This window comes from Staurois parvus, unplaced genomic scaffold, assembly GCF_062004578.1.
Source record: "Staurois parvus isolate SC_StPar_1 unplaced genomic scaffold, SC_StPar_1.0 ptg000031l, whole genome shotgun sequence".
NCBI lineage: Eukaryota > Metazoa > Chordata > Amphibia > Anura > Ranidae > Staurois > Staurois parvus.
Window position 1 is genome coordinate 10,181,901 of NW_028317827.1, and position 22,524 is coordinate 10,204,424.

Below are 22,524 nucleotides of genomic sequence, written 5' to 3' on the forward strand. Positions count from 1 at the left end.
TTCTTTGTCTGTTGCTTTGAGTATTACCCTCACTTCCTGACTGGTAAGATGGCAGGGCAAGAAGTGAGGGAAAATCTCAAAAGCTTAGCACCAGATAGCAGAAAAACCCCAACGGGCTTCAACTTTTCCTGACTCAATCGGAAGTCATAGTTTTTGGGGTCAACAAACACTTTAAAGATGGAGAAACTTAAGTTAAAATTTTTGATAAAATTGTTTCAGAAAGTTTCTTATCTCTGCACACAGATCTTGGAACGCCTACCAGTTTGACTTGGTCAACCACAATGAAATGCAAGTTATTCTCGCTTCTTTCAGTTTTGTCTACATTATAGAAATGGGTGTTTTTGGTTAAATATGTACAATTTTAGAGATTGCATTCATCAGATGTAGTTTGTTAAAAGGAGCCTTGTAATCCATATCTGGGTCCCCATGGTCTTTGAATTTGCCCACAGAATGATTCTGCCTGAACAGCAAATGGATTTCTGAACATAGCTCCTAGTTGCCTTCTGAACCATACTGGCTTTTTCGGGCAAAGCCATTTTGTTAAATTGGGACTCCCATATACAAGGCTTCTGATCCATCGGAACTGATCAATGCCTTTTGAGGATAATGTTTCTTTTGAGATATTGTATGCTTGTTGAGCAGGTTCACTATAGAGCAGTAGATGGGCCATATCGGGCAAGTTCACTATAGAGGATGAGGTGGTAATGTCGGGCAAGATTTCTATAGAGCAGTAGGTGGTACATGTTGGGCATGTTCACTATAGAGCAGTAGGTGGTCATATGGGGCAAGCTCACTATAGAGCATGAGGTGGTCATATGGGGCAAGCTCACTATAGAGCAGGAGGTGGTCATATGGGGCAAGCTCACTATAGAGCATGAGGTGGTCATATGGGGCAAGCTCACTATAGAGCAGGAGGTGGTCATATGGGGCAAGCTCACTATAGAGCAGGAGGTGGTCATATGGGGCAAGCTCACTATAGAGCATGAGGTGGTCATATGGGGCAAGCTCACTAGAGAGCATGAGGTGGTCATATGGGGCAAGCTCACTAGAGCATGAGGTGGTCATATGGGGCAAGCTCACTATAGAGCAGGAGGTGGTCATATGGGGCAAGCTCATTGTAGAGCAGGAGGTGGTCATATGGGGCAAGCTCACTAGAGCAGGAGGTGGTCATATGGGGCAAGCTCACTATAGAGCAGGAGGTGGTCATATGGGGCAAGCTCATTGTAGAGCAGGAGGTGGTCATATGGGGCAAGCTCATTGTAGAGCAGGAGGTGGTCATATGGGGCAAGCTCACTAAAGAGCATGAGGTGGTCATATGGGGCAAACTCACTGTAGAGCAGTAGGTGGTCATATGGGGCAAGCTCACTAGAGAGCAGGAGGTGGTCATATGGGGCAAGCTCACTGTAGAGCAGGAGGTGGTCATATGGGGCAAGCTCACTGTAGAGCAGGAGGTGGTCATATGGGGCAAGCTCACTAGAGAGCAGGAGGTGGTCATATGGGGCAAGATTTTTATAGAGCAGTAGGTGGTACATGATTGGTTGTAGAGCTGAAGGTGGGACAGTGACCTATCAGTCTGAATAACAGCAATATTCCAACCTGATTTTTCTTCCTGCCAGCTCAATGCTTAATGAACGTATGATTGTTATCATTTTGTATCAATACCCCAGTTTATTGTACCATTGCATCGAAATACACCAATTCATTGTTCTATTGCCATAGAAGTACCTGTTATTTGGTTAAGATTTAATGAGCACATTTCAAATGTTCTGCAACAGAAATATCAAGTGGTTGTAAAGGCTCAAGCCTTTTTTACCTCGATGCATTCTATGCATGAAGGTAAACCTGAGCCTCATTGCGATCCAGCTATGTGAACGACAGCCTTAGCTGTCCTGGGTCTATGCCTCCTCATTGGCTGAGACAGTAAGCGCGGGGGGGGGGGGGCGTTGTCTCCCGCTACTGTGAGTCACAGCCAATAAGAGGGGTGGGTCCAAGCTATGGCTGTGTGTGTGTGCTTGGACACATGGAGCAATGGGTGCTCCCATAGCAAGCTGGACACCCGACAGGAGGGAGGGGCGAGGAGAGCCTGCGGGGGACCCAAGAAGCAAGAAGAGGATGATCCAGGCTGCGCTGTGCAAAACCTCTACACACAGCAGGCAAGCGTAGACATGTTTGTTTTCCTTTTTAAAAAAATAAACCTTAGAAACCCTTTAAGAAACCTTATGAACTGTTTGCCTAACTAGCTTTCCTTCTGTTGTGGATTTGGTATTGCAAGATAACTATTGCAACCAAGGAACAACTGTTAAATATTTCTTTGCATTTCACACTGGAGACTAAATAGAAAGAGAAGACAAGCTGCAACCACAGACATTTCACATCTTCCTGAGTGCGTGACTTCCACATTGAGAACTTTCTTCACATTCAGTAATTGTGTGGGTTTTTTTAATTTATTTTTTCTCTTTTTTTTGTATCTTATAAAAAAGAAAAGCTGCAACACTACGTGAGATGTAAATTGTGAGCAAAATAAGAAACTAGGAGCCTGTTTGTGTACTCCTGTTCCTGTGACCCAAAATCCGCTGAAAGCAGGCTAAAGGCCACTGTCTGCTGACATCACAGAGCTGCTGCAGATTCTGAAGGGATCCTGACAATGTCGGGATCCACCCAGATTCCTGACTGGCAGCTGGGTCAGCCTCTCAGTGCACTGTTGACAGCCTGAGCGAGCTGCTCCCACCCCCACCATCCTCTTCCCCTCCAGCGTCCACTGGAGCATCAGGCTGAAGGGGGGGGCTTCAGCCCGATGCTCCAGTGGGTGCTGGAGGGGCAGAGTACAGAGTGGTGATCGACTTGGGTACAACCAGCCTGTCAAATTTTTTACATCTGAATACTGCTGACGGCTATAGCTGCTAGCTGTAATCATTATGTTCTGCCGGCTCGAAAGGCTTCCTGCCAGCATAACTCAATAGCTCCACGGGAGTCAGTCATTGTTGATGGGGGAATTGAGCAATTTTCTTTCCACCCATGGAAGGAAAGAATCGCATAATGTATGGCCTGCCTTACTGTGTAGTCAGTGGACAACCTCCAACCCCCAGAGTGCGACAACGCAGCTAGGAAAGAGACTGTCACATTGATAGCCAATGCCTCTCTCCAAATCAAAGCACTTTCCTGAGACAAGTGCCTGAATGTGGAGGGATAAAAGACTGACACCCCCACCACTGTCCCACTTCATTCCTCCTGACCACCCATGTCTTATGAACTGATTGCAGCCAGAGACAAGTGGCAGCCCTGCTAGCTGCATTGTCTGATGACTGTGGGAAGGGGGGGTTCTTGTCTGACCACGTAGCACTAGGAAGATGGGTCAAAGTACTACATGTACTTTTTTTTTTTTTTTTTTTCTTTTGTGGAAATCCCACCTCAACTGGTACAGACAACAAATGATTTCCTCTTGCATATTGGTGTTTGGATGGATTTGGCCTTTTGGCGTCAAGTGGATTCTCTATTGAATTGGCTTTCTACAAAGTGGACTGTCGGGAAAGTGACACCATTTTCTTCTTCGAGATTATAGTAGTTAAAATAGTTGTAAACCCTTACATATACCCAGTGAAGTGACTAGCCTCACGTGATACAGAGATTAAACAAATCCTCATAAGTTGTACATGTTTATCTTCTCTACATTCATTTAAAGTGTGGAATTTTATAAAGCTTGTCCAAGAGGTCAGAAGCTGAAATTACACACTGCAGAGCTCAGTAAGGAGAGCTTTGAGAGTTGATTGGAGGGAAGAGACACACCCGCTGCTCACAGAAACAGAGCTGAGACTCATTCAGCTGGAGATCCCTCCCCCGTCACCATTTTGCTCTTGGTGTCAGGAAAACTTGTCAGAGATTGATGCAGATAGCTGAGGAATTGAGCAGCAGAAAGACATGCCACTTGGTGCTCTTAACAGAGACAAGTACACACTATAGAAGGATATGCTTTGTTCATATTTCATGTCTTAGATTGTAAGCTCCAAGAAGCAGGGCCCACCTACCCCTCTTGTATTGTTGCTGTATTGTCTCCCGTTATATTGTAAAGCGCTGAGCAAACTGTTGGCATTATATAAATGCTGTATTATAATAATAATGTCTGAGGTTTGCAGCCACTTTTAAGACAGGAGCTGCCAACATATGATTCGACTCAAGCAGCAACCACTTGTGTGTTCAACTTTTTGTTCTTCTCATTGACCTTCCCTGGCCAGACCAAAATGGATTTGGGTGTCTTTACCAAAAAGAGGAACATTGCTGATTCTTTATAGAGTAGCATTTGTGGGAGGAGTAAATGTTTGCTTGGCGTGAATAGGCTGTTTATCCCTCTTTTCTAACAATTACATTCTTTCCAGCCTTCTGTTCTGCTAAACGAAGCATTAACCCTTAATCATCCACTATATGTAGAACTGTCCTTGTCCTCCCCAGTGGGACAGCAGAAGAGTAAACACATCTCTGCATAAAACACATAATTTCATCCTTTATATTGTTTCTCCTCGTTATGGATCATGAGGGGTTAGAACCTCTGTCCATTTTTATTATTGCCTGTGTCCCTGTTGAGGAGCTCTTGCGTCAAGAAGTATTAAAACCAAAAGCAAACATTTTGTCATATTGCAGCTTACCCGTTAAGTTTTCTTTATCTGGTGATCCAGCCAGTTATACCCTGTATACATGTTTAGAATATCAAAAGTGAAGGTTACTAAAGTTATGAAAATTCTTTAAGGACAGAATAAAAAGTCTGAAGAATGTAATGCATTTGTATTGTATTTGTGGTAGGGGTGCACCAAAATGTCAGTGGCCTAAACGTTTCAGCCGAAAACACCCTTATCTGCATTTAACAGATATGAAAAAAGTACTGATACAGGTGCCAAAAAAACTTTGTCTGTACCGCTGCCGCTCGGTAGTTCTCAGCCTTACCTGAGAAACCATCAAACGATCCCGGCTCTGGGCTTAGAGATTATGAAGAAAAGATGGCCTCCACTCATCTCTATGCCCTTGGAGGAGCGATGTCCCTTCCAGTTTCGGCCATTTATTTATTTTTTTTAATCTAATGCTTTACGTTGCAGAGGAGAGATGTGGGGTCTTATTGTCTCCATACCTCTCCATAAAGAGGACCCGTCACTAATTATTTCTATCACAGGGGATGCATGCATTCCTTGTGATAAGAATAAAAGTGATGATAAACTTTTTTTAAAGCGACAGTGCAAAAAAAAACCAAAGCTTAATGTGGCTCCCCCCCCCCCCCCCCCCTGTGGTGAATGCATAAGTAGGCCATGCCCACATATGTAAACTATGTTCAAACCACATACGTGAGGTATCCCCACGAACGTCAGAGCAAGAGCAATAATTCTAGCACTAGACCTCCTCTGTAACGTTACACTGCTAACCTGTACACATTTTTAAAGCATCACCCATGGAGATTTTTAAGTACCCCAATTTTAAAGTGTGACATACTGGGCATCTATTTACTTGTGGTAGCATCCTCTTTAATTTGTTGCAAAAAATTAGGGGTATATAGTGTTTTTTTGTTAATAAAAAAAAAATCATTTTTTAAAAACGCTTTTTGGCCAAGTGCATTTTGAGTGTTCAGTTTCGGCACCAGACTTTTCATTTCAGTGCACCACTAATTTTCAGCCGACTGCTGTACTGGTTAAATGAGAATTGTACAATAAAAATTTTCCTGCTTGTCCCTTCTATTTTTATTTTATTTTTTTTTCCCCACATGCTTGTCCCTTCTATTTTTTTTTTTTTTCCACAGACTATTGCTGTGTACAAACAATCACATTATCGTAGAATCACTTTAAGTGTCATGTGGGTTTTTTTTTTCTTTTGTACGATCTCCTGATAGGTGTATGTGGGGTCTGTTTGTGGGGTCTCTTCTTTTCAAAAGCACAAGCTTACTTGCAGTCACAGGGATGGGTCAAACCATTTAACAGTGTCGGGTGCTTACAGTGATCAGCTTTGAAATCTTTAACAAATTGAAACCAAGCCATTTTTTTTTTTTTTTTCTTTTGGGATACTGTATTTAAATCTGCTAGTCCATAGAACTCTACCTTCCCAGACTGCTGCTGTGACGCACCTTGATCCAGAGTGGGGGCACTCAAAAACAGGAAGTGTGTTACTGGCCACATCACCAGGGGAGCTTCATATAAGACAACACTTGCAGCCACCATCTAATGACTGGTAAGCTACTATATGTTAAACCTTTTGGTTTTGGGTTTAATACCACTTTTACAGCTTGTCCTAAGGACCATTGTTATTGGGTAAGAAGTAGTAGAAGTATCCAAAGTTGTCTGTCACCAAATCAGAAATAGAGTGCCTATCCTGGAGTGTGTGTGTTTGGGGGGGGGGGGGGGAGATTTTCACTTTCACCTGCAGCCTGATTGGACAGCTGACTGCATCCAGGATCAGACATCGTCCCTAACTGCAGCTGTCCGCTCTGTGTGCGGTCACATGAAAACAGCGGCTGCTGTCAGCCTTCCATTACTATTACTGCTTGCCGCCTGCCCACAGTACATTTACTGCAGGCTAAGCAACGCACTCATACATCAAGCCCTGCTTCCTGAGTTTCATGTGCGCGCTCCCCCCTGCTGACCTGTGCTGTGAACTGGACACCGCATGAGTTTGTGATCAGGTTACAGCCAATGATTTTGACTGTATACCTGCTGTAGCCAATCGCAGATCTCTGTACACAGAATGTTGATCTGGCTGTTCTTCCTCAAATCAACTCTTGACTTCATGGAGAAAAAACAGCCAGATCTGTGAATGAAAGCTGCACATGTTAGACTTGTTTGGCACACAGTTAACCCCTTGATGTTAACCCCTTTCCAGACAGTGTCATTAGTACAGTAATGCTAATCACTGTATTGGTGTCACAAGCAACATCTGAGCCAGTTAGTGGTCCTCCGAGCCAGTGTCTGTTAGTGCCAGATTGGCTGCCACACGGTATACAGTGGATATAAAAAGTTTACACACCCCTGTTAAAATGTCAGGTTTCTAGGATGTAAAAAAATGAGACCAAGATAAATCCTTTCAGAACTTTTCCCCCCTTTTTTTTAATGTAACCTATAAACTACAACTCAGTTGAACAACAAATAAGTCTTTTAGGTGGAGGGAAGTAAAAATAAACTAAAATAATGATTGCATAAGTGAGCACACCCTTAAACTAATACTTTGTTGAAACGCCCAAACAAAAATTATAAAACTTTTCTCTTTTTTTTAAAATTAAAAATTACAATAAAATATAAAAACAAACCAAGTGTCCAAAATATCAAAATAAACCCCACAGGTGTAAACAATTGTCCAACACAGTTTTTTTTTCTTCTTCCAACAACAAGTCTTTCTCAACACCTGCAAATCCTGATGGCAATATACCTCAAAAGAAAAAACTCAACATAGTGTCATACCTTTTAAGTAGTAAATACACACGTGCCACTCATTGTGCAACATGCAAAAAAAAAAAATCTGTGTGTTTACTCTATATACGAATATCTACACACATGCAAATATTCCTTTTGGGTGCCAAAAATATATTTACAAATAAAAACGCTCACACAAAGTGTCCATTACACAATCTGTGAAAATAACTCAAATGTATCACTGCAAATGTGTATCACCACACTCTATATTCATCTGTGAACACCTTAAACCCAAACCAACACTCTCCAACTCGTGTACTGATGGATAATTACCCTATATACGAAATGACAGGGCATAACACAAATCTGGGTTAACTTCTTATCATAAGGGTTCCGTCCAGTATTAGGGTTTCCTGCATTTCCCTCATAAGAAAATCCGCAATTACAAATAGTGAATTCAAAGATATCGTCCTTTATTTAGCAACTTACATTAAAATTTGGATGAAGCGGCTCTTCCTCATAGGGATACAAGTGTAGACAAGCTAGGGAACACTGGCCACATGTTCCCACATCCAAGATGGCCACGATCGCACTTCCGGTCAACATCGATGTGTCTGACGTCACGTGTCCCTGACACGTTTCGTCACTTCCTATGACTTTTTCAGAAGGGTCAAAAAAAAAGTCCTAGCTTGTCTACACTTGTATCCCTATGAGGAGGAGCTGCTTCATCCAAATTTTAATGTAAGTTGCTAAATAAAGGACGATATCTTTGAATTCACTATTTGTAATTGCGGATTTTCTTATGAGGGAAATGGAGGAAAAACCCTAATACTGGACGGAACCCTTATGATAAGAAGTTAACCCAGATTTGTGTTATGCCCTGTCATTTCATATATAGGGTAATTATCCATCAGTACACGAGTTGGAGAGTGTTGGTTTGGGTTTAAGGTGTTCACAGATGAATATAGAGTGTGGTGATACACATTTGCAGTGATACATTTAAGTTATTTTCACAGATTGTGTAATGGACACTTTGTGTGAGCGTTTTTATTTGTAAATATATTTTTGGTACACAAAGGAATATTTGCATGCGTGTAGATATTCGTATATGGAGTAAACACACATAGATTTTTTTTTTTTTTTTTTTTTTTTCCATGTTGCACAATGAGTGGCACGTGTGTATTTACTACTTAAAAGGTATGACACTATGTTGAGTTTTTTCTTTTGAGGTATACTGCCATCAGGATTTGCGGGTGTTGAGAAAGAGACTTGTTGTTGGAAGAAGAAAAAGACTGTGTTGGACAATTGTTTACACCTGTGGGGTTATTTTGATATTTTGGACACTTTTTGTTTGTTTTTATATTTTATTGTAATTTTTAATTTTAAAAAGAGTATTATAATTTTGTTTGTTGGGCCTTCAAGGGTGGAGGTGGATAACTTTTCTGGGATATTACATGGGGTTTTGTGCTGTGTATTTTAATATATTTGTTGAAACACCTTTTGAGTTTATTCCAGCACTCAGTCTTTTTGGGTATGAGTCTTATCAGCATGGCACATCTTGATTTGGCAATATTTGCCCACTCTTCCCACTCCTTTTTTTTTAATTTTGGATGTATTCTTTGGGTTGTTATGCTGAAAGATGAAGTTCCTCTTCATGCTCAGCTTTCTAGCAGAAGCCTGAAGGTTTTGTGCCAGTATTGACTGGTATTTGGAACTGTTCATAATTCCCTCTACCTTGAAGGCCTGAGTTCCAGCTGAATAAAAACCGCCCCAAAGCATGATGCTGCCACCACCATGCTTCACTGTGGGTATGGTGTTCTTTTGGTGATGTGCAGTGTTTTTGCGTCAAGCATATATTTTTTTGGAATTATGGCCAAAAAGTTCAACCTTGGTTTCATCAGACCATAACACATTTTCTCACATGCTTTTGGGACTTCAGATGTGTTTTTTGCAAAATTTAGCTGGCTTGGATGTTTTTCTTCACAAGAAAAGGCTTCCATCTTGCCACTGTACCCCATAACTCAGACATAAGGAGAACACGGGAGATTGTTGTCACATGTACCACACAGCCAGTACTTGCCAGATATTCCTGCGCTCCTTTAATGTTGCTGTAGGCCTCCTGGCAGCCTCCCAGACCAGTTTTTTTTCTCGTCTTTTCATCAATTTTGGATGGACGTCCAGTTCTTGGTAATGTCACTGTTGTGCCATATTTTCTCCACTTGGTGATGACGGTGTTCACTGTATTCCATGGTATATCTAATGCCTTGGAAATTTTTTTATATTCTTCTCCTGACTTGATATCTTTTAACAATGAGATCCCTCTGATGCTTTGGAAGCTCTCTGCGGACCATGGCTTTTTGCTGTAGGATGCGACTGAGAATATGTCAAACACCACCTAGAACAGCTGAACTTTTATTTGGGGTTAATCAGAGGCACTTTAAATGATGGCAGGTGTGTACCGATTCCTATTTAACATGAGTTTGAATGTGATTGCTTAATTCTGAACACAGCTACATCCCCAGTCATAAGAGGGTGTGCACACCACTTGTGCAGTCACATTATTTTAGTGTTTTGTTCACTCTCTACCCACTTTGGATATCCAATGTATATAGTCCCACTAGCTGATCACTGCCATTACTAGTATAGCCTCTATAGATGTGTAAATTTTACATAAATGTAATATATAATATATCCACTAAAATCAAATTTCTTCATAAATGTAGTCCAAAAAATATATAATAGAGTAGAAAATATTGTGTTTTTTTTTTTTTTTTGTTTTTTTTTTCACTTTTCCCCCAAATTTTGATCTTCTGTTTTATATAAAAAATAACCAAGTGGTGATCAAATACCACCATAAGAAAGCTCTATTTCTGTGAAAAGAATTGATATAACTTTCATTTGGGTACCGTGCTGCATGACCGAGCAATTACCAGTTAAAGTAGCACAGTGCTGAATAGCAAGCAATGCCCTGGTCATGAAGGGGGTAAAACCTTCCGGAGGTCAGGTGGTTAAATGGACTGAGCAGCCGCTGCTGATCGCATGATCTGGTCGTTGCAGCAGCAAGGTGCCGATTTTTTTTCTTGTTGCAGGAAACAAGCAGATGCAGCAACCTAGCCGTGTGACAGAGCCTAGGTCACTTTGGCATTCCTGCATTTTAGAAAAGCTAAATGCAGGTGTGAATGAAGCCTTAGGCCTCATTCATACTTAATTGTATACCTGTACAAGGGCCATGTTTGCCTGCATGGGGGATGCACAGGTGTTTCATGCACCCCTATATCCATTCCATTGATGTTGGTTGGGGTGCAGTGGCTACACAGAAACAGTCCCAATTTCAACACACCATATGGCGCTAGAAGAGCTAAGGTGGTGAAGTTGGGGGTAAATGGGTCACAAAATGTCTAACGCGAGGTGTATGGGAGTAATAAGGTCTTGTGCTAAAAAGCAATAGGATCTATCCACTGGAGATGGCTGCAACTCCTCTGTAAGAGTATTAGGATATTAACACTCCACTGTCAAACTATTAGAACATCAGGCACCACCACCTAAGTGTAGATTTATTAGAAGCGGTAAAATCAAATAAAATTGCACTCACATTTGGTAAAAGCATACCAAGTCCTCTGTCTCTGAGCTCGGCAGGGCAGCAGCTGGGTGAAGCGGAGTCATTCCAGGAAGCAGCTGGGCAGAGCAAGTGGTGGAATGACAGAGCCGGAGTAGAGTGTTGATAACTGGGACCTCTGCAGGAACCTGTGCGGAGAGCGCCGTCCGCCTCGGGCCACAAACGGAGCCAGAGACTCATGGGACGACAGGAGGGAGAGGGTATGGTAATGTGTTTTGGGGACATGCCCCTTTTGTCAAACATCTGCAGGAACAGCGAACCCAACTTTTACCAAATGTGAGTGCAATTTTATTTGATTTTACCACTTCTAATAAATCTGCACTTAGATTGTGGCTCCTGATGTTCTTTTGTTATGAATCTCACACTAAAATAAAATCATTGAGTATGGTTTATAAATGCATCTCTACTGAATCACCACTAGACCTAGAAAAGTGTCAACATGCTTTTGCAGGCTGTTGTAAATGGCCTTGTACTAAATCTGAATACTTTACAGGGAAGTGACATGGTGAGACACGTCACCGCATACATGACACTGGTTTGTCAAAACCAGTTACTCAACTTTTTTCCTACACAAGCTCTATGTTGCGTAAGACAACTTGGAGAGCAGGAGAAGACCTGAGTTATATAGTTATTCCTAATCCTCACCTTCCAGGCACATTTTATTTCCTACTTTCCTTGAAGGAAGAAAGGGGAAATCTCTATCATGGGGAAACAGTAGTAAAAATATGACAGTTCCCATCATTTCCTTTTTAACACAAATAAAAAAAGTTTCTCCCAATTATACAGTACAGGACACAGGCTGAGGGATTAGACCCTGGGTTATAGGCTGATGCCTTCAGGTGATTGGACACTGGCAAGTTTTTGAGGACACACCCCCTGAGCATTCCCCCCCTATAACTCTACCCCACTCTGAGTCCTCCGTTTCTTGCTAGTGTCCTATGGTAGTGGACCTCTTTCTCCCTTTTTGCGGAGAAGTCATTCGAGACTTTTTTCTCTTCAGATTCTTCAGTCAACTGTTCCGTCTTTCTGGTCTGTCTGACCTGTCAGAAAAAAAATAAATCAACTGGGGGACACAGGCTTTTTTTTTTTTTTTTTTTTTTAGTTTTGGATAGAATAGGGAATGGCTTAGACCAGGGGCCTTCTATCTTTCTAAGCAAAGGGCCAGCTTATTGCCCTTCCAACTTTACAGGGGCCGAACTGTGGCCAGTGGGAGTCCTGATATCTGTGGGGGGAACAGTGCCCCATTGTTGGTGTCGGTGGGAAGAACAGTGCCCCATTGTTGGTGTCGGTGGGAAGAACAGTGCCCCATTGTTGGTGTCGGTGGGAAGAACAGTGCCCCATGGTTACTGACTGTGATGGGAATAAAGCAAATGTCCTGATGTCAGTGGGAGGAATAGTGCCCCACTTTTGCAGGCGGGGATAATACGGCCCCCAGGCCGCAGTTTAGAGACCACTGTTTGACTCTTTTTAGCTGGAAGTCAAAAATCTCTCCAAAGTGCACAGACATGTTCAAAACCGGTTTCCCCAAAGAAAGGCCAGTCCTGTGACCATTCACAATTTCCTGTCACTGCTGGCTGCTGCAGGAAAAGTTGCTAAGAACCTAAGGTGTGTGTGTGTCTGTGTGTTTTTTGTTTTTTTCGAAATGAGAGAAGCTCTAACAGGGAAACCTTTGTCAATACAAAGCTTGCAGAGATCCTAGCCTTATCTACTCTACCCAAATCGAAACGCCAAAATATGGCTAAGTGGTTAGCACTTCTGCCTGGCAGTACTAGGGTCGTTGGTTCGAATCCCAACCACGGCACCACCTGCCTGGAGTTTGCATGTTCTTCCTGTGCCTGGCTGGGTTTCCTCCGGGTACTCCAGTTTCCTCCCACACTCCAAAGAGGTGCTGGTAGGTTAATTGGCTCCTGTCTAAATTAGTTCTAGTATGTGTATGTATAAATGTGAGTTAGGGATCTTAGATTGTACACCCCTTGAGGGTTAGGTCTGATGTGACTGTACAATTGATATGTAAAGCGCTGTGTAAATTGATGGAGCTATACAAGTACCTATAATAAAATATACAGTATCTCTCAGAAGTGAGTACACCCCTCACTTTTTTGGAAATATTTTATCTTTTTATGTGACAACACTGAAGAAATGACACTTTGCTACAATGTAAAATAGTGAGTGTACAGCTTGTATAACAGTGTAAATTTGCTGTCCCCTCAAAATAACTCAATACACAGCCACCTGAACCGTTGGCAACAAAAGTGAGTACACCCCTAAGTGAAAATGTCCAAATTGGGCCCAAAGTGTCTATATTGTGTGACAACCATTTATTTTCCAGCACTGCCTTGGAACCCTCTTGGGCATGGAGTTCACCAGAGCTTCACAGGTTGCCACTGGAGTCCTCTTCCACTCCTTCATGACGACATCACGGAGCTGGTGGATGTTAGAGACCTTGCGTTTCTCCACCTTCCGTTTGAGGATACCCCACAGATGCTCAATAGGGTTTAGGTCTGGAGACATGCTTGGCCAGTCCATCACCTTTTACCCTCAGCTTCTTTAGCAAAGCAGTGGTCGTCTTGGAAGTGTGTTTGGGGTCGTTATCATGTTGGAAATACTTCCCTGCGGCCCAGTCCCCGATGGGAGGGGATCATGCTCTGGTTCACTATTTTACAGTACATGTTGGCATTCATGGTTCCCTCAATAAACTGTAGCTCCCCAGTGCTGGCAGCACTCATGCAGCCCCAGACCATGACACTCCCACCACCATGCTTGACTGTAGGCAAGACACACTTGTCTTTGTACTCCTCACCTGGTTGCCTCCACACACGCTTGACACCGTCTGAGCTAAATCCTTTTATCTTGGTGTCATCAGACCACAGGACATGGCTCCAGTAATCCGTGTCCTTAGTCTGCTTGTCTTCAGCAAACTGTTTGAGGGCTTTCTTGTGCCTCATCTTGAGAAGAGGCTTCTTTCTAGGAGGACAGCCACAAAGGCCAATTTGGTGCAGTGTGCGGTACATGGTCTGAGCGCTGACAGGCTGACCCCCCCCCCCCTTCAACCTCTGCAGCAATCATGCTTCTATTTCCCAAAGACAACCTCTGTATATGACGCCGTGCACTCAACTCCTTTGGTCGACACTGGTGATACCTGTTCTGAGTGGAACATGTCCTGTTAAACCGCTGTATGGTCTTGGCCACCATGCTGCAGCTCAGTTTCAGTGTCTTGGCAATCTTCTTATAGCCTAGGCCATCTTTTATGTAGAGTAACAATTCTTTTTTTCAGATCCTCAGAGACCTCTTTGCCATGAGGTGCCATGTTGAACTTCCAGTGACCAATATGAGAGTGAGAGAAATAACTCCAAATTTAACACACCTGCCCCCCATTCACACCTGAGACCTTGTAACACTAACAAGTCACATGACACCGGGGAGGGATAATGGCTAATTGGGCCCAGTTTGAACATTTTCACTTAGGGATGTACTCACTTTTGTTGCCAGCAGTTTGTACATTAATGGCTGTGTTGTTATTTTGAGGGGACAGCAAACTTGCACTGTTCTACAAGCTGTACACTCACTACTTTACATTGTAGCAAAGTATAATTTCTTCAGTGAAAAGATATAATTCAAATATTTACAAAAATGTGAGGGGTGTACTCCCTTCTGTGAGATACTGTAAATATATTAAAAAAAAATAAATTTCTCCTGTAGCACTCGTATGCTGGTTGCATCCTTCAACCCACTTCCTCTGAGCCCAGGTTGTCCTGGTCCTACCCCAGCCTGTTACTGGACAGTAAAAGGAGAAGCACGGTGATGAGCCCATCGGTCACTCTGCTTTCTTCTACTGTCTGCATGTCTGCACAAGAACTGATTGGCTCCCTAATACTGCTTTTTCCTCTCACACACAAGCCTTGTTATACTGGGACTGCAAGAGGTTTACAACCAATTAAATTCAAATAGTTAAACTGCGTGCTTGTAAAATATACATTTATTGATGTGATAATTAAATACAGAGCAGCTTTAATTCGTGTCTATAACTTCAGCCTAAAAGAAAAAAAAGGTATAATGCTGTGTTGCCCTGGGGTGATTTTTGCCTGGCTGTTGTGCATTTGTTCAGTACTGTGATTCACTGACTCTGAATTGGAATGTTACTATTGTTCTTGTTGAATTTAAATCTAAGTAATGAAGCCAGAGGGTCACCAGGCAGTTAGCATTTACAAAAGGGGGTCAGCAACAGCAGCTCTGTATTTCTTTCATGATAGGTTTCTGGCAGTCTTTATTGGACTGTTCCAGTGCCTTGTGTACATTACTTATTTTTTTGAAAGGCTTTCTTGCAAATTTTTACAGATCCTCCTCTAACACCCCGGTCACATCAAGCCCGACTTTGAAATCGTGCGACTTAGTGAAGTCGCACGATTTCAAAGTCAGACGAGATGCTGATTTCAGGTGCGATTTGCAAGACCTCTGCCACAGAAGTCTATGCAAATAGCACCAAAAGTAGTACATGCACTACTTTAGAAATCGTTGCAGCTCCAACAAGTCAGGACCGCACTGATTTTGAACGCTCTAATTGCGGACAATAGGGTGCAACTTGTCATTCGATTTGCAAGTTGCATGGCATGCAAATCGCATGCCAAGTCGCACTTGATGTGACCAGGATGCAAGTCTATTTGTATTAAAGGTCAGAGACACCATAAAACGTATCAGAGCTCATATCTTTTACTAGAGTTCTGCAATATTTATGATGTGATAATTTGAAGGAATGTCTTCCTGTTGGTAAGAATTATTGCTGTGTCACACAGGAACATTAGGGGGCAAAGGTCCATTGGGTTTGTGCTTCAAGTGATACTAAAGGTAAAACAAACATGTCATACTTGCCTGCTCTGTGATGGTTTTTGCACAGAGCAGCCCCAATCCTCTTCTTGTGCCCCCATGGGAAGCTGCTTGATCTCAAGCTGGCTCTGTGTCCATAGACACACAGAGCATGGCTCAGCCCTGCCCCCGCTCTCACTGGCTATGACTGACAGCAGTGGGAGCTTCTATTTCTGAGCCAATGAGGAGGAAGAGAGCCACTGCTCTTATGCACATTGCTGGATAGCGATCAGGCCAAGGTAAATATTGGGGGGGGGGGGGGCGTGCAACAGCTTTCAGAAGGTGTTTTTGTTTTTTCTTCATAGAATGCATGAAGGTAAAGAAGCATTCAACCTTCAGAACCACTTTCAGTTATGGAATGTTGCAGTCTGCTTATCTTCAGAGTTGTAAACTGGCTGCTCCTTTTAGTAGGACTGATGTAAGCTAGAAATTTTTGTGAGCTCTTTTTAGTTTTAATCCTTTTCTTGTGTTCTATTTTCAGTACGGAAACATGAATCCATCAATGCCAATGATGGGTCAGCCCATGGCAGGTTTCTATGGACAACCTCAGTACCCTGCAGGAGATCCAATGTGGGGCTACTTCACAGCAATAGCTGGACAGGTAAAATGTTTATATGGCTGATTATTTTAGATCTGGGTTATACAACATGGGGCTCATTTAGTGTTTTGTGCATGCAAACGGTCTTAGTCTGGCTTCAACAGTGCCATTTGGAGAGGTGCTGTACCATCGCAATGGCCTTCCGTCTTGGCTTAGACACCGCAAGTGCAGCCAAAATAAAAAAAAAAAAACACAGAAATCCGCACAAGGGACAGGACTTGGACTGTAGGATGTATCCCTTGTATGATGCCACTTCACATAGTGGGAACTTGTCTTCCTGCTCATGTTTTGTATGTGCGACTTTCATGCAATGAGTCATGCATAGGGCAACGCATTCACTTGAATGGGCTGTCCTATGCGCATTTGTCACAGCAAAGAAGTGTGTTGCAACAGCCTCCATTAAGCATGCTTTATTCATGGAAACTGTAGTACGGTATCTATGGCTGGAGGAGCTGGTCAGAAAGGGCAGGCATAATTGGACACTCTTGGTGATCGCTGTGACAGCCTCTTAGTTGGGTTAACCACCACCGTACTGGAAGACACATCCTAGTGACTAGTTCTCGTGTGGGTTTTTTGGTTAGGTTGTTTTGTTTTTTTTTTTTTTTGCGCACTTGGGCAGCCACCTCACATTGCTTTATTTGCCTTTCTTCTAGATCAACAGTCTTCGAATTCTTAAAGACTGGACCTTTATTTTTTCCCCCCCATATGTGTCAAAATTGTCTGCAAGCACTGTAGTCTGTAAATATGTTTTAAGTAAACCATTTCATCCCTCTCCCGTGTCTCCGTTCTCTAGCCATCCTTTAGATAACAGCTGTGAAAACTCTGCGTAAAAATCTACTTTACAGCCAAGCCGGAAAGGAACATTTTTTTTTTTTAATTTTTTTTTGTAGACTGCTAGAGAGCTGTGACATGAGAGAGAGGGAGCAATCGAGTACTTGCAATGTAAATGTACTGTTAGATGGTAAATGGGGTAACATGATTCAATTTAGGCAAAGGTGAGAATTAAGCTAGTGGTCATGGGTAATACAAAGTTATTTTATTAAGGGCTGGTTTACACAAGGAATCGCGCAGGAACACGCCACAGTTTCTGTGCAATTCACATGAAGTTCTGTGCAATTTCAGCCCATTTATTTTGATCGGGCTGAAATCACAACCCACTGCACCAAAAATAGTGCATACACTACTTCTGCAAACGCACAACTGGATCGTATGGCACTTCTGTACCATGCAATCCGGTGTGTGCAAACGTTGCGTTTGTGACCTGCGTTTTGGGGTGTCTAACTTAATTTTGGCATCTGTTGCAGATCACCACTGCTGTGCGTTTTGAATGCGGTGTGGGAAACTCACACAGAACGTTTGTTTCCTGCACCGTCCTAAGAAGGCTACCTTGCCTAAATTCGGAACGAGGGCAGCTGTTGTTTCTACTCATATTCTCTTTATGTGAAACTGCAAAAGATAAATTGGTGCAACAAATCTTCTGAAATTCTTCTGCTATAGGTACATTGCTTTGCTCTTTGCCAAGAATATGCAGCGCTCAAGTCCTAGCTATGGAATAAATGAAGCAATGTGAACTGGCCCATTCAGTGACCAGTATTATTTACAATACATTTTAATTCTTTTCAAAGTCTCAACAGGAAGTGAGGGGATTCCTTTCCAATGGAGGGAAATTCCCTTTTACACAGTTGTCGCAGGAACAGGCGTCCCCATTGAAAGTTTTTTTTTTTTTTTTTTTTTGTTTTTTGTTTTTTGTTTGTTTTTTTTCTTCTTTCATCCTGTTCTGGTGTTGACTCCAAAGTTTGGGATTGATTTATAGCAAAAATGCAAATGTATTTTAAAAACTGCACCAGACCTGCAACAGATCAGTGTTCATAGGAAGAGTTCCATAGGAATACATGGTCACGCATTTTTCTACACCTTGTTCCAACACGAACGCTGAAGAAAAACGGACCAGTGCGGAAACAGCCTTATCAATTTAATTTACAGTGAATTGGGGAACTTCACTCTCTCCAACTTACCTGATCACCAAACAGGGACACTGACGGCAATTAGTGTGACAGTTGTTCTAACCCTTCACAACCCTATCCAAATAAAAAGAAAAAAAAAAAAGGTTTTGCCTGTTAAAGGGATTTGTAAAGGCTAAAGGTTCTTTACCTTCATCCATTCCATGCATTAAATTTAAATAAAAACCTGTGTGCAGCAGTGCCCCCAGCCCCCTCAATGCTTACCTGAGCCTCATCGTGATCAAGCGATGTGAGTGACCGCTTTGGCTGTCCTGGGTCTCTGCATCCTCAATGGACACACTGCGCAGAGGGCGCCCCTATAGCAAGCTGTTTGCTGTGGGGGCACCCGACAGACAGGGAGAGCCTGCGGGGGGACCCGAGAAGAGGAGGATCCAGGCTGCTCTGTGCAAAACCACTGAACACTGCAGGTAAGTATAGACATGTTATTTTACATAAAAATAAAAAGTTAACCTTTAGAATCACTTTTAAGTTCCTGTTTCATGATGTCCTTTCTTTTGTCACGTGCACAGTTTGTTCCATTGTACAAACCAGTATATCTGGTGTTGACTAGGAAGTTCCCTTTCTGAAAAATAAACCAGCGTATGTAAAAGGTTTACAAATGAGCTTTATCTTCTTTTTTTTTTTTTTTTTTTTTTTTTTTTTTTCTTTTTTTTTTCATGGCTTTGTTTCCTCTGATTTAGTATATTGTTTCTCTCGCTACATACTGGACACAACTACAGTAAAGGGAACTTTTACATTTAAAGATTTGCCAGGACTGGTACCAGTGACCTCGTGAAATGCTAGTCATCTGGATTGCTTACCAGGCACAAATAGGAGTAGGAGTCCTGACTTTGGGCATTGACTTGGTAACCTAAATGCAGAAATGGCCCAACAATCCTATTTTTTTTTTTTTTTTTTTGGGGAATTTTTTATATTGCATATTTTTTTCAGTACATAAAAATTCAACAGTTTTCTGTTACAGCTTAACCACATATGGATTGTGGAGCGCTGTTGTAGTTCATTGAATCTTCATGTCAGTATATCTGCTTGCCCGTACATCCCGAATGGGCAAGCAGATATACTGACAGGTATGAAGAAATTACACTTTTTTTTTTTTTTTTTTTTTTTTTTTTTGATGTATTGCAGAAAGTAAAAAATATTACATTTTTTATTTTTTTCATCGTGTATATTAAAATGAAAAATCCCAGTGGCGATAAACTACCACAAAAAGAAAGCACTATTTTTGTGGGGGTAAAAAATGTAAGTTTAATTTGGGTACAGCGTTGCATAACAGTGTCTTGCCCCACCCCCATCCTATGTGGTACATCACTAGCGTGTTATAGGCCCCTTTCATGCCCACCTACAGCACTGGCTTCTGTCAATATGGAGTATATATACACTGAAGAATACCTGCAATAGGTGAGGTAATCTGGTGGCTCTTGTCTCCTATCTTTGTTCTGTTCCAGAGTTGCAGCCTCCATCAGATTCCTCCTGGGTCAGGTGCTTGTATGCGTGCTATGGATCCATCCTCCAACCCCTGCATCACTGCTGTGTCCTGTAGTGGCATAGGGGTTGAGATATGGAACCATAGCACATGGCAGAGGTCACAAACCATTAACCCTGCCAGAAGTGTCCAATACTGAAGAGACTGATGGAGGCTGCCATGCTGATCGGAGCGAAGAAGACTGCCAGAGAGGAGGGTATTCAATCTTTTGATTGCAGGGTCAGCTTTTACCTAAATCTAATATTTTTTGCATGGTTCAGGACTGCTCAGCCTGAACAAACCCATGTCTGCCTTTTCAAAACGGCTGCCCTTTGTGTGCCCACCTTCAGGAAAAATGTGCAGATGAGTTTACAGGGTTCCAAAATCCACAGCTGCTCTGATGCATTCTGCTGTACTTGCTAAAATGGCTATTTCATATGCAAAGCTTGCCTTCTTATGTCGTTGTTAAAGGTGTCTGGTTTTGAATGTTAAAATAGTAAATACATTGTGCTGTTCTGCAGGATGGTGAAGTAGATGCTGAAGAACTGCAGAGATGTTTAACACAGGCTGGAGTCCATGGGACCTATACACGTAAGTCAGCAACATCTTTGGCTGTGTTTGCAGCACTGGGCACATGTACAAAGCACATTGTAGGTCATAATCCCAGTAAGGACTGGTAGGTAGCAGAAAAAGCGGTTAGAAGCTGCTGTATTAACAAATAAAAAAACAGGTTTTCTACTTTTCTGAGATTGCATTGTAGTTTATGAATCAGATGCGAAAGTGCTTTGCGTAATCAGATGACTATTAAAGGATAAGTTTTTTGGTTTTTTTTTTTTTTGGTTTTTGTGTTTTGGTTTTGTGTTTTTGTTTTTACCTTTTTTTAAAAAAAAAAAAAAAAAAATGCACATCTTTTTGCATGTAAAATTGTGCATTTATTTTATTGGGCGCCTGCAAAGCATTGCACCCACAATCAGTAGATCATGGGTGCTATGCAGGCTCTGTGAGCTGTGCTTGTGCGAGCAGTCAGTTACACACCGACAGGAAGCCTGAATGAACTACCATAGTGCTCAACAGCACCTTGGTAGTTCATTGAGAACTACAACCAACAGCCGCAAAGGCTGTCAGTAGGTTCCTATTCGCAAAATACTGTGAATGAGTGATGTGCCGGGTGGACGTGTGTGTTTTTTGTGGCAAAAACTAAGAAGATCCCAGTCTGCTGTCACACCGGGGACCTGAAGTGGTGGTGGGGGGGGGGGGGTTTGAACGCAGGGGCAGCTGTAACTTGTTACATACCAAATATGGGTGGAATGTGTTAGAAAAGGTGAACTTATCTAAAATAAAATTTAAAGGCGTGTGTTTTTTAGGTACTTGTTCTTTCATATATTGGGGGGGATTGAATACAGATGATGCTACACATTTTTTGAGGGTATGGTCCCTTTTAAAATAGCCAGCACCTAATCAAAGTAAACCTTGCAACAGTTTTGCGAAGCTTTCTGACACGTGCGACAGATTCAGGTAGTTCTTACTATTGTCAGTTTTAGTATGTCGTTATGGCTGCAATAGATTCCAAAAGAGTTAGTGCTGGTTCACAGATAAGCAAACTGGCCGTAATCAGTTGGTGTATGGATAGATGCCAGTGCTGGGAAGCTGTCGTGAATATGACAGCTTCTGGATTCGGGCTCCCTGGTTATCACACCCGCTTCCTAGCAACTGATGTCTCATCCCTGTCCCATTTAGCTGCCGGCTGGGAGATTCCCCACATGACAGCTGAAAATAAAGGGCGGGTGTGTGGGTGACATTGTCCAGTGGCGATGGTCGTGTATGGACAATGGCACTAGCATCTCCATTGCTTTGTTCACTTTCAGCTGTTGGCAGGGGTGGACTGACCATTTGGGCAGTGCCCGAGGTCAGTAGGGGGCCTCATTTGTGGCATCCCACAGAACCAGGCTGGAGTGTCTACTCAGTCACCTTCCAGGGACTCTACTCTTCACCTGACCCTTCACAGCAGAGCATTTAAATCCCCTGCGGAGTCCTGATTACACAGTGAGTGTCTTGAAGGGGGGGAACCCCGAGCCTCTGCTCCTTCCATAGAGGACACATTGGATTGTCAAAAGGAGTGATCGGGGAACAGCGCACTGTCTGTTGAGATGTATGAAGCCAGCATTGTGTACACAGTGTGCTGCTTTGTTCCTTGTCATAAACTTTCTCCACCTCCCTAACCTGCCTGCTTGGTCTGCTCTGTGGCCATGCTGGAAGAATCCTAACAGGCTGGGAGGGGAAGTGAGGGGACCATAAACAAGTTCCCAAGAGGAAGGAGAGGGTTGAGGTTGTTCATACGTCTGTGTTTGTACACTTCTACTGCCTGTGTGTGCGCTACCCTAAGACACAGGACAACACTGGCTGCGTGAACCCGCTCACCCACTGTATATACAGCTTATCACAGTATTTAGGGTCCTTGATAGAGAGACCAGTCCCTCTCCACCTACTACTGCGTATGTCATCCTCCAGGTCCCTGATTAATAGGGACAGCCTCTGTTCTGTAAACAAACCCCTCTGTCCTTTTTATTTTCTTCAGTCCCTCTACTAAATGTATA

At 42.6% G+C, this 22,524-nt stretch overlaps 1 protein-coding gene across 1 annotated transcript in view; it reads left to right on the forward strand.

Annotated features, from left to right (window-relative positions):
• GCA (grancalcin) overlaps window positions 1-22,524 on the forward strand; it is a 63,050-nt gene that overhangs the window by 15,485 nt on the left and 25,041 nt on the right. The window contains exons 2-3 of the mRNA XM_089660073.1: window positions 16,331-16,450; window positions 20,452-20,521. Of these exons, the coding sequence (XP_089516199.1) occupies window positions 16,331-16,450; window positions 20,452-20,521 (190 nt within the window). The remainder of the gene's footprint in view (window positions 1-16,330; window positions 16,451-20,451; window positions 20,522-22,524) is intronic.